The sequence below is a fragment of the Salvelinus alpinus genome, chromosome 30, assembly GCF_045679555.1.
Source record: "Salvelinus alpinus chromosome 30, SLU_Salpinus.1, whole genome shotgun sequence".
Taxonomy (NCBI): Eukaryota; Metazoa; Chordata; class Actinopteri; order Salmoniformes; family Salmonidae; genus Salvelinus; species Salvelinus alpinus.
This window is the reverse complement of record NC_092115.1, coordinates 27,913,653-27,926,525: the sequence shown is the minus strand read 5'-3', so window position 1 is coordinate 27,926,525 and position 12,873 is coordinate 27,913,653. Positions and strand designations below refer to the sequence as shown.

At 42.7% G+C, this 12,873-nt stretch overlaps 1 protein-coding gene across 1 annotated transcript in view; it reads left to right on the top strand.

Annotated features, from left to right (window-relative positions):
* The window catches only part of LOC139560117 (TGF-beta receptor type-1-like), a 95,602-nt gene that overhangs the window by 55,623 nt on the left and 27,106 nt on the right, over window positions 1-12,873 (top strand). Inside the window, exons 3-6 of the mRNA XM_071376633.1 lie at window positions 616-852; window positions 3,779-4,009; window positions 4,447-4,614; window positions 4,800-4,956. Of these exons, the coding sequence (XP_071232734.1) occupies window positions 616-852; window positions 3,779-4,009; window positions 4,447-4,614; window positions 4,800-4,956 (793 nt within the window). The remainder of the gene's footprint in view (window positions 1-615; window positions 853-3,778; window positions 4,010-4,446; window positions 4,615-4,799; window positions 4,957-12,873) is intronic.

The following is a 12,873-nucleotide window of genomic DNA, read 5'->3' as shown; positions in this document are numbered from 1 at the left end:
GCAGCTGTGAATATTGGAAAGATTTGACAAGCAGTGGCCAGGCAGTTGGAACGGTTTAAAAGCTCCAGAAGCATGTTTTGATTCTTCGTAATGAAGTCCCACGACGGCCCTTATTCTGAGAAAAGAAAGCGCCTGACCGAAAGTACCATTTTAATATTTGATCACTCTCACGTCTCAGCGCTGTGTGCAGAATACACTTTTATGATTCTCAGCAAGTCAATATGAGAAAGTCTAGCCAGTATTGGGAAATGCTTTTGTTTCAACAAGGCTGTTGCAATGTTTTCAAAGGAATCCTATCAGTTCCTGCTTTATCACTCCCAAAAAAGCTGTGTGTATTATGTAAGGAAGTTATTTTGATGGAAACTGTCTCTTACGGACAGACTAAACAGCCAGCAATGAGTATGACTGACTGATTTCCTGCGATTTAGTGATAGCCGGTTGCCTGATGACTCAAACATAATTTCCCCCCTTCTCTATGTTTGCTACATACTTCAGACTGAGACGGCCTATCGTTGAAGTCGTTTGTGGGGACATCAAAATGAGGGGTGTTGTACAAAAAAGTAATCAGCGTTTGGATCACCCCACCCCCACCCCATCCCCCCCACCCCTTCTTAGTCCCCACAGCCCGTACGCCTCCCCTGAGCCCAGTAGCCCTGGCGGCTGTCATCGCAGGGCCGGTGTGTGTGCTGTGCTTTGTGCTGCTGCTGGTGTTCTACGTGTGCCACAGCCGCTCTGTCGTCCACCGCCGCGTGCCCAACGAGGAAGACCCTACCATGGACCACCCCTTCCTGGCCGACGGCCACACCCTCAAAGACCTCATCTACGACATGACCACCTCAGGCTCCGGATCAGGTGGGTTTTGTAGTTTGATGTACTGTACATTCATCACAACCTATGGGAGATACATTTTCAACAGATTGCTGAGCTTAGAGGTGTAGCATGATCAATTAAATTACCCATAATGCTCTGTACAATATGTCCAGTTTTATCTTCATTAAGATGTTCCTGAAGCTAACATATTAGCGTCCCATCTCTTTACCAATACAGGTTTCACACCTTGGAGTGCTATAATCTCCCTTAGGATTGATTTAAAGTATTCCATCTAGAGGTGGGGGGATACTTTGAGGATTTGTGTCATAGTTATATCAGCCCAATGGACAAGTCTGTCTGTAGGCACTTTCCAATGTCATTTACTGACTGCTTATGTAAGTTGTTCTGAAAAGGCTTAGAAGTTGTTTCCATAGAGCTGCAAAACTGACCTTGCAAGCTCTTAGTTTCTCATATACTCAGTGGGTTGTGTTGAAGAAGTTGTTCAATACTCTTCAATTGTTAAATTCCAATAGAGTGGTTTGCGAGATGAGAGCCAATATGCTGCTGGAAATGTTCTTCGCTATGACTGATTTAGTGAATGATAAGGAGACGTGTGTTCATTAATACATCAGCTTAGCAGCCGGCTAGACTGTGACATACTGCTACCAGACGAGGACCATCATTCAATCAGAGAAATATCATCTAATTCATGTTTCCAATCACATAGTTTTGACCTATCATAGCCTCATCACATACTCTTACAGCCAACCCTTTTGACATCTTATGTGTGGCCATCATCCTCTGAGGGCTTTTACATTAACTGTCCATAGAACTGGAGATTAAGTTATTTAGTAACTCTTGTTAGGGCAATGGAAGTTTGCTTCAAAAATTAACCCTCTGTTGAAGCGATGTCGGGACAGAATTTGTTTTTCTCTGCCCTTCGAACTGGCACGAACTTGCTGGCTATTCTCTCCGCTCATTGAGTTTTAATGCCCAGGTTTAAGAGAATGGAAAGAATGCAGACCAGCCAGGCAGCCGGAATGTGGGCAGAAGCACGCTCTAGATTGTTTTATGTACACATACACCAGATGAAACCAGACAGAGGACCTCCAAATTAGAGAATGAGAGGACATTAACACTGTCTGAAGAGTGACGGTCTTCAATTTGTTCTATTCTCAGATAGCTGCAGGTCTGACTGTTGATGTTTTCTTACTGTACAGTCGTGGCCAAAAGTTTTGAGAAGGACACAAATATTAATTTCCACAAAGTTTGCTGCTTCAGTGTCTTTAGATATTTTTGTCAGATGTGACTATGGACTACTGAAGTATAATTACAAGCATTTCATAAGTGTCAAAGGCTTTTATTGACAATTACATGAAGTTGATGCAAAGAGTCAGTATTTGCAGTGTTGACCCTTCTTTTTCAAGACCTCTGCAATCCGCCCTGTCATGCTGTCAATTAACTTCTGGGCCACATCCTGACTGATGGCAGCCCATTCTTGCATAATCAATGCTTGGAGTTTGTCAGAATTTGTGGGTTTTTGTTTGTCCACCCGCCTCTTGAGGATTGACCACAAGTTCTCAATGGGATTATGGTCTGGGGAGTTTCCTGGCCATGGACCCAAAATATTGATGTTTTGTTCACTGAGCCACTTAGTTATATCACGTTTGTCCTATGGCAAGGTGCTCCATCGTGCTGGAAAAGGCATTGTTCATCACCAAGCTGTTACTGGATGGTTGGGAGAAGTTGCTCTTGGAGGATGTGTTGGTACCATTCTTTATTCATGGCTGTGTTCTTAGGCAAAATTGTGAGTGAGCCCACTCCCTTGGCTGAGAAGCAACCCCACACATTAATGGTCTCAGGATGCTTTACTGTTGACATGACACAGGACTGATGGTAGCGCTCACCTTGTCTTCTCCGGACAAGCTTTTTTCCTGATGCCCCGAACAATCGGAAAGGGGATTCATCAGAGAAAATAACTTTACCCCAGTCAGCAGTCCAATCCCTGTACCTTTTGCAGAATATCAGTCTGTCCCTGATGTTTTTCCTGGAGAGAAGTAGCTTCTTTGCTGCCCTTCTTGACACCAGGCCATCCTCCAAAAGTCTTCGCCTCACTGTGCGTCCAGATACACTCACACCTGCCTGCTGCCATTCCCGAGCAAGCTCTGTACTGGTGGTGCCCCGATCCCGCAGCTGAATCAACTTTAGGAGATGGTCCTGGCGCTTGCTGGACTTTCTTAGGCGACGTGAAGCCTTCTTCACAACAATTGAACCGCTCTCCTTGAAGTTCTTGATGATCCGATAAATGGTTGATTTAGGTGCAATCTTACTGGCAGCAATATCCTTGTGAAGCCCTTTTTTGTGCAAAGCAATGATGACGGCACGTGTTTCCTTTGCAGATAACCATGATTGACAGAGGAAGAACAATTAATCCAAGCACCACCTTCCTTTTTGAAGCTTCCAGTCTGTTATTCGAACTCAATCAGCATGACAGAGTGATCTCCAGCCTTGTCCCCGTCAACACTCGCACCTGTGTTATTAACGAGAGAATCACTGACATGATGAAAGCTGGTCCTTTTGTGGCAGGGCTGAAATGCAGTGGAAATGTTTTTGGGGGATTCAGTTCATTTGCATGGCAAAGAGGGACTTTGCAATTAATTGCAATTCATCTGATCACTCTTCATAACATTCTGGAGTATATGCAAATTGCCATCATACAAACTGAGGCAGCAGACTTTGTGAAAATTAATATTTATGTCATTCTCAAAACTTTTGGCCACAACTGTACATTGTCTCCCTCAATGTTTTTAAAATCTGGCCTTGAGCACACATTGGATTTATCAACAGAAAGACACATTTTGGATCTAATGGCTTGCTTTTTATTCAAGGTCTGCTTGAACTGCTTTCAAACTTATCCTAAAAGCCTTGCCTCATGATAACTGTGCTCTCTCTCCATCCCCTTCTGCAGGCCTGCCTCTGCTGGTGCAGAGGACCATAGCAAGGACCATTATCCTGCAGGAGAGCATTGGGAAGGGGAGGTTCGGGGAGGTGTGGCGGGGCCGCTGGCGTGGAGAGGAGGTGGCCGTTAAGATCTTCTCATCTAGGGAGGAGCGCTCGTGGTTCCGCGAGGCTGAGATTTACCAGACGGTCATGCTGCGCCATGAGAACATCCTGGGTTTCATCGCCGCTGACAACAAAGGTCAGAGGGCACATTGGGCCAGGGTAGTGTTCATTTGGGAGAAAACATTTAGAAACAGGAACGTACTTTCTGAACTTGTCCAATAAGTGGCCAGGTTTTTATTTTCTGTTGTAAAATATTTTTTATACAGTGTGCCCTACTGAACATGACCCAGTACTGGTTCTATTTTCTATGACTTCTATAATGCTCTTAATTTTGTGTCAGTGTACTTAGAAGCCACACATGCCTAAATCAGCTGACAAGCAGTGAGAACTGTGTATTTGGCTGGGACCCAGACAGTAATGTCAGGATGCTAGCAGGCAGCCTTTCACTGATGAGATAATCTGTTGTAAATGCATTCGTTATGTAAAGTGTTTCCCTGTGGAATAGGATACGGTAGCTCACTCTTTCACACTCTCCTCCCTTTGCCCCTCTCGCTGTCCTTGCTCTCCTCAAAGATAACGGCACGTGGACCCAGCTGTGGCTGGTATCAGATTACCATGAGCACGGCTCCCTGTTTGACTACTTGAACAGGTACACGGTGACAGTGGAGGGCATGATCAAGCTGTCCTTGTCCACCTCCAGTGGCCTGGCTCACCTGCACATGGAGATTGTTGGCACGCAAGGTGAGGAGGACCAATCAAATGTGGCACATGTATCCACATAACGTACATATAGAGATATGAAATGTGGTGGTTTTACTCTGCACTCAGCTTTTCCTTTCTCTGTATAGCTCTTTTCCTTTTCCACTTCTCTCTCTCTCTCTCCCTCCCTCTCTTTTTACTCATTACCCTCTTCCCCCTCCCCCCAGGTAAACCAGCCATCGCCCACCGCGACCTAAAGTCTAAGAACATCCTGGTGAAGAAGAATGGTACCTGCTGCATCGCTGACCTGGGATTGGCTGTCCGCCACGACTCCGCCACCGACACCATCGACATCGCCCCCAATCACAGAGTGGGAACCAAGAGGTGACTGGCTGCACAGTAGGGCTGACTCCATTTAGAGGATTAGTCGATAGGCTGTTGATCGACCGAAATGTCTTTAGTCGAGCAGTTGCAATTTAAAAATGTTGGTGCGCAAGACACCTGTCTGATACGCGCCTGTCTCGGTGGACTAATCCATTGCGGAGCCGCCTGGGATGGCACGGTCCATCACTCTAAGGCCTCATGTCCACCAGATGCATCAAACTCATGGCGCTCCGGCGGAAGTCATTCATTGTCAATGGAGCAGCACGCAACACACACTAGGCTGCGGTCCTGCGTTTAGTATTTAACTCGTGCCTTGCTTTATTGTACGGAAAATATGGGCTAGGTATCCGGCAAAACAAAATGTATATGCATCTGGTGGACATCGGGCATAAGGCATGTTGTGTAAAACTAATTGTACAACACAAATAAATATATTATTTCATAACAAATGTGCTTTCTCCTGCGTTGGATAGCGGTCGCTGTACGCAGTTCTGAAACATCATCTTCAGTGCGCCTTTGAATTGTTTTCCTATGTTCATATGTGCATAATATTAAAGTTAACCAGCATATTGGTCTTGAGAACAATGCAGCAGAGGCAGCAGCGGAGTGAGAAAACAGCCCTTTCCTTAATTATCTTGATAAAATGTAGTAAAGAGGAAACCCCAACTTAATTCGGTCTATAATCAATAGCCTAGCTGTTAAATGTGCCTGGCTTTATACATCATCCATATACAGTTCATTCGGAAAGTATTCAGGCCTCTTGACTTTTTCCACATTTTGTTACGTTACAGCTTTATTCTTAAATGGATTAAATACATGTTTTTCCTCCTCAATCTACACACAATACCTCATAATGACAAAGCGAAAACAGGTTTTTAGAAATGTTTGCAAATTTGTATAAGAAATCAAAACAGATACCTTATTTACATAAGTATTCAGATCCTTTACTATGAGACTCGAGATTGAGCTTAGGTGCATCCTGTTTCCATTGATCATACTTGATGTTTCTACAACTTGATTGGAGTCCACCTGTGGTAAATTCAATTGATTGGACATGATTTGGAAAGGTACACACCTGCCTATATAAGGTCCCACAGTTGACAGTGTATGTCAGAGCGAAAACCAAGCCACGAGGTCGAAGAAATTGTTCATAGAGCTCCGAGACAGGATTGTGTCGCGGCACAGATCTGGGGAAGGGTACCAAAACATTTCTGCGGCATTAAAGGTCTCCAAGAACACAGTGGCATCCATCATTATTGATTGAAAGAAGTTTGGAACCACCAAGGCTCTTCCTACATCTGGCTGCCCAGCGAAACTGAGCAATCGGGGGAGAAGGGCCTTGGGCAGGGAGGTGACCAAGAACCCGATGGTCACTCTGACAGAGCTCTAGAGTTCCTCTGTGAAGATGGGAGAACCTTCCAGAAGGACAACCATCTCTGCAGCACTCCACCAATCAGGCCTTTGTGGTAGAGTGGCCAGATGGAAGCTATTCCACAGTAAAAGGCACATGACGGCCCGCTTGGAGTTTGTTTCATGTCTTAAAGTAATGGACTGTTACGTCAAAAGTTTGGACACACCTACTTCTTATTTTATTTGTACTGTTTTCTGCATAGTAGAATAATAATGAAGACATCCAAACTATGAAATAACACATGGAATCATGTAACCCCCCAAAAAGTGTTAAACAAATCAAAATGTATTTGAGATTCTTCAGAGTAGTCACCCTTTGCCTTGATGACAGTTTTGTACACACTTGGCATTCTTTCAACCAGCTTCACCTGGAAGGCTTTTCTAACCGTCTTGAAGGAGTTCCCACATATGCTGAGCACTTGTTGGCTGCTTTTCCTTCACTCTGCGGTCCAACTCATCCCAAACCATCCCAATTGGGTTGAGAAGAGACTTGCTTGGGCCAAGAAACATGAGCAATGTACATTAGACCAGTGGAGTCCAAATTTTTTGATATTTGGTTCTAGCCGCCGTGTCTTTGTGAGATGCGAAGTAGGTGAATGGATGATCTCTGCATGTGTAGAGTCCACCGGGAATTATGGAGGAGGTGGTGTGATGTTGTGGGGGTGCTTTGCTGGTGACACGGTCTGTAATCTTTTTTGAATTTAAGGGTGGTTACTTTGAGTCTCACATAAAATATATTTTGATCTGTTTGACACGTGTGTGTGTGTTTTTTTATATATATATATACACACATACACAGTTGAAGTCAGAAGTTTACATACACCTTAGCCAAATACATTTAAACTCCGTTTTTCACAATTCCTGACATTTAATCCTAGTAAAAATTCCCTGTCTTAGGTCAGTTAGGATCACCACTTTATTTTAAGAATGTGAAATGTAAGAATAAAAGTAGAGAATTACTTATTTCAGATTTGTATTTCTTTCATCACATTCCCAGTGGGTCAGAAGTTTACATACACTCAATTAGTATTTGGTAGCATTGCCTTTAAATTGTTTAACTTGGGTCAAATGTTTTGGGTAGCCTTCCACAAGCTTCCCACAATACGTTGGGTGAATTCTGGCCCATTCCTCCTGATAGAGCTGGTGTAACTGAGTCAGGTTTGTAGGCCTCCTTGCTTGCACACGCTTTTTCAGTACTGCCAACAAATTGTCTATAGGGTTGAGGTCAGGGCTTTGTGATGGCCACTCAAATACCTTGACTTTGTTGTCCTTAAGCCATTTTGCCACAACTTTGGAAGTATGCTTGGGGTCATTGTCCATTTGGAAGACCCATTTGCAACCAAGCTTTAACTTCCTGACTGATGTCTTGAGCTGTTGCTTCAATATATCCACATAATCTCTCTCCTCATGATGCCATCTATTTTTTGAAGTGCACCAGTCCCTCCTGCAGCAAAGTACCCCCACACCATGATGCTTGCACCCCCGTGCTTCACTGTTGGGCTGGTGTTCTTCGGCTTGCGAACATAACATAACGATGGTCATTATGGCCAAACGGTTCAATTTTTGTTTCATCAGACCAGAGGACATTTCTCCAAAAAGTACGATATTTGTCCCCATGTGCAGTTGCAAACCGTAGTCTGGGATTTTCTGTGGCGGTTTTGGAGCAGTGGCTTTTTCCTTGCTGAGTGGCCTTTTAGGTTATGTCGATATAGGACTCGTTTTACTGTGGATATAGATACTTTTGTACCTGTTTCCTCCAGCATCTTCACAATGTCCATTGCTGTTGTTCTGGAATTGATTTGCACTTTTCGCACCAAAGTACGTTCATCTCTAGGAGACAGAACCCATCTCCTTCCTGAGCGGTATGACGGCTGCATGGTCCCATGGTGTTTATACTTGCGTACTATTGTTTGTACAGATGAACGCGGTACCTTCAGGCGTTTGGAATTTGCTCCCAAGGATGAACCAGACTTGTGGAGGGCTACAATGTTTTTTCTGAGGTCTTGGCTGATTTCCCATGATATCAAGCAAAGAGGAACTGGGTTTGAAGGTAGGCCTTGAAATACATCCACAGGTACACTTCCAATTGATTCAAATGATGTCAATTAGCCTCTCAGAAGCTTCTATAGCCATGACATAATTTTCTGGAATTTTCCAAGCTGTTTAAAACCTCTCTGGGATAGGGGGGACGCTTGCGTCCCACTTGGCCAAAAGCCAGGGAAAATGCAGAGCGCAAAATTCAAATAAAATGATATAAAAATCAAACTTTCATTAAATCACACATGTAAGATACCAAATTAAAGCTACACTCGTTGTGAATCCAGCCAACATGTCAGATTTCAAAAAGGCTTTTCGGCGAAAGCATAAGATGCTATTATCTGATGATAGCACAACAGTAAACAAAGAGAGTGTAGCATATTTCAACCCTGCAGGCGCAACACAAAACGCAGAAATAAAATATAAATCATGCCTTACCTTTGACGAGCTTCTTTTGTTGGCACTCCAATATGTCCCATAAACATTGCAAATGGTCCTTTTGTTCAATTAATTCTGTCCATATATATCCAAAATGTCCATTTATCTGCCGCGTTTGATCCAGAGAAAAACAGCTTCCAATTTGCGCAACGTCACTACAAAATATCTCAAAAGTTACGTGTAAACTTTGCCAAAACATTTCAAACTACTTTTGTAATACAACTTTAGGTATTTTTAAACATTAATAATCGATCAAATTGAAGACGGGTCTATCTGTTTTCAATACAGGAGGACAACAAACTAACGCTACTTTTCTAGTCTTGCGCAACTCTCAAACAGTACACATAACGTTACACTGATTCAAGATGGCCGTACTTCTTCATTGCACAAAGGAATAACCTCAACCAATTTCCAAAAACTGGTGACATCCTGTGGAAGCAGTAGGAACTGCAAACAAGTCCCTTAGAAATCTAGTATCCCAATGAAAAATCATTGAACAGACAGTGACCTCAAAAAAAGAATCTGAATGGTTAGTCCTCTGGGTTTTGCCTGCTACATAAGTTCTGTTATACTCACAGACATGATTCAACCGTTTTAGAAACTTCAAAGTGTTTTCTATCCAAATCTACTAATAATATGCATATCTTATATTCTGGGGATGAGTAGAAGGAAGTTGAAATTGGGCACGCTATTTATCCAAAAGTGAAAATGCTGCCCCCTATCCTAGAGAAGTTAAAGTCACAGTCAACCTAGTGTATGTAAACTTCTGACCCACTGGAATTGTGATACAGTGAATTATAAGTGAACAAATCTGTCTGTAAACAATTGTTGGAAAAATTACATATCATGCACAAAGTAGATGTCCTAACCGACTTGCCAAAACTATAGTTTGTTAACAAGAAATTCGTGGAGTGGTTGAAAAACGAGTTTTAATGACTCCATCCTAAGTGTATGTAAACTTCCGACTTCAACTGTATATTTTTATCACACACACACACACACACACACACACACACACAAAATACTGTCTCTGGTACAATTCATTTATTTAGTGTTTAACACTGTTCCAAATGGTCAGGAAAAAAAGTGCAATATTGTAATCTAACAGTACCAGTTTATAATACTCACGCAGTGTTTACTCTTATACCATCCTTTTTCTTGATCTCCAGTAGTTTACACAACTGTCAAATGTCTTCCACAGATCTGACTTCCCCTTTCCCTTCTCCGCAACCAGTAAACATTCACCCGTTTTGAGTTTCTTTTTCATGTTCTCAGCATCCATTTTGCTGTCAATTTTATTGATGTGATTATGATAGTCTATAGGTCAGGCCCTATTTCTCACATGCATGCAACGCATACGTTTCATGCAAAGAGCTGGGATGTCTTTCACTGCAGCAGGGAGGAGAGCCAGAACTTGTACCAGTCACACAGGCATTCGCTGCCAGTTTTATTTTCCACAGCGTGGCCATCGGGCTCCTGCTTGAGTCATTTGTGTGTCAATTTTGTAATAAAATAGTGCGCTTAAAGCATCAGGTGTGTGTATATATACTGAACAAAAATGTTAACGCAGGGCATTCCAAGTGGCGCAGTGGTCTAAGGCACTGTATCACAGTGCTGAGTTATCACTACAACCTGGGGTTTGATCACAGCCGGCCGTGACCGGGAGTCCCATAGGGCGGCACACAATTGGCCCAGCATTGTTGGGGTTTGGCCGGGGGGATTCCTTGGCCCATTGCTCTCTATTGACTCCTTGTGGCAGGTTTAGCCCCTCAGTCGTCAGTTGAATGGTATTTCCTCCAACACATTGGTGCAGCTGGCTTCCGGGTTAAGCGAGCAGCTGTTAAGAAGCAGTGCGGCTTGGTGGGTGATGTTTCAGAGGACGCATGGCTTGACCTTCGCCTTTCCCGAGCCCGTTGGGAAGATGCAGCGATGAGACAAGATCGTAACTACCAATTGGATATCATGAAAAAGAGGGTCAAATTCTAATAATATAAACGCAACATGTAAAGTGTTGGTCCCATGTTTCACAAACAAACAAAAAAAACATACATTTTCCATTCGCAAAAAAAATAATATTTCTCTCAAATTGTGTGCACAAATTTGTTTCAATCCCTGTTGGAGAAATGCTCACTTTTGCAAAGATAATCCAGCCACCTGATAGGTGTGGCATATCAAGAGGCTGATTTAAACAGTATGATCATTACACAGGTGCACCTTGAGCTGGGGGCAATAAAAGGCTACTCTAAAATGTGCAACGCATGTTTTTAGGAATTGTGCAATTGACATGCTGACTGCAGGAATGTCCACCAGAGCTGTTGCCAGAGAATTGAATGTAAATTTCTCTACCCTAAGCTGCCTCCAACGTCCTTTTACAGAATTTAGCAGGATGTTCAAGCATGCTCACAACTGCAGACCACGTGTAATCACAACAGCTCAGGACCTCCACATCCTGCTTCTTCACCTGCGGGATCGTCTGTGTGGGGGTGCTGAGGAGTATTTCTATCTGTAATAAAGCCCTGGGGAAAAAACGAATTCTGATTGGCAGGGCCTACCTCCAGTGGGTGGGCCTGGCTGCCAAGTGGGTGAGCCTATGCCCTCCAAGGTGGGTGAACCTTGCCTATAGATTAGGGCCTAATTTAATTTATTTCAATTGACTGATTTCCTTATGAACTAACTCAGTAAAATCTTTGAAATCGTTGCGTTTTATATTTTTGTTCAGTATAGTTGATTTTATTCAAACACATATGGTGTGTATATGGAAAAATACACATTTTAAAATTTGAAAGAAAGAACAGACAACTCTTGGTCGACCAAGATTTTTTGTTGTTGTCAGGGACAGTCCTACTGCACAGGGAAACCATTGTCTGGGGGGATACATCCACACACACATGTGCCTTCATGTATTATACTTATTCTAAATGTTTATTCTTATGCTAATGTTTATTGTTTTCCACTGAGCCATTTACTTTGTTTGTATTCTTATATTTTATTTTGTATTGTTGTATTGTCGAAGGAACCTGCAAGTAAGCATTTCATTGGACAGTGTATACCATGTGTATCCCGTAAATACGAGTAATAAAACTTGAAACACAAGAACACATATAGAAACACAGACGTATATTTAACGTAATTTGAAATCTTATTTGGATTAACCATAACTATACTTGAGTGCAGGTTACATTGTTTTTCTCTGATGCCTTAATCCACACGGCTGTGTATGCCCTTACTAGTGTGCCGTCAGTATTGAGTCTGTCTGTGGCTTGCGCTCAGGGAAAATCACAGAGTCTGTTGATATTAGATGCCTGTGGGTGATAGTGGGAGAGCTGAGGAGTGATGAAGGGGGAGAGAGAGTGCTGAGGAGTAGATACAGCTTTATCCCTGAAATCTTAAACGGCTCTGTAGACGGAGCATGTGTTGGCAAAGTATTGAAATCTGATCTGTTTGGTCCATTACTTTTCTCAGGTAGAAGTTTAAAGATTCTCCGGTTCTTTTTTATACTTTTTAGCCAGTAGTTCTGACAGTAGCGCTCACGAGCTAAAAGTGGTTCCTGAAAATAGTGTACTATGTCACATGTGCAGATACAGTACCAGTCAAAAGTTTGGACACCTACTCACTCAAGGGTTTTTCTGTATTTTTGCTATTTTCTACATTGTAGAATAATAGTGAAGACATCAAAACTATGAAATAACACATATGGAGTCATGTAGTAACCAAAAAAGTGTTAAATCAAAATATATGTGAGATTATTCAAAGTAGCCACCCTTTGCCTTGATGACAGCTTTGCACACTTGGCATTCTCTCAACCAGCTTCATGAGGTAATCACCTGGAATGCATTTAAATTAACAGGTGTGCCTTGTTAGAAGTTAATTTGTGGAGTTTCTTTCCTCAATGCGTTTGAGCCAATCAGTTGTGATGTGACAAGGTAGGGGTGGTATACAGAAGATAGCCCTATTTGTTAAAGACCAAGTCCATATTATGGCAAGAACATCTCAAATTAGCAAAGAGAAACGACAGTCCATCATTACTTTAAG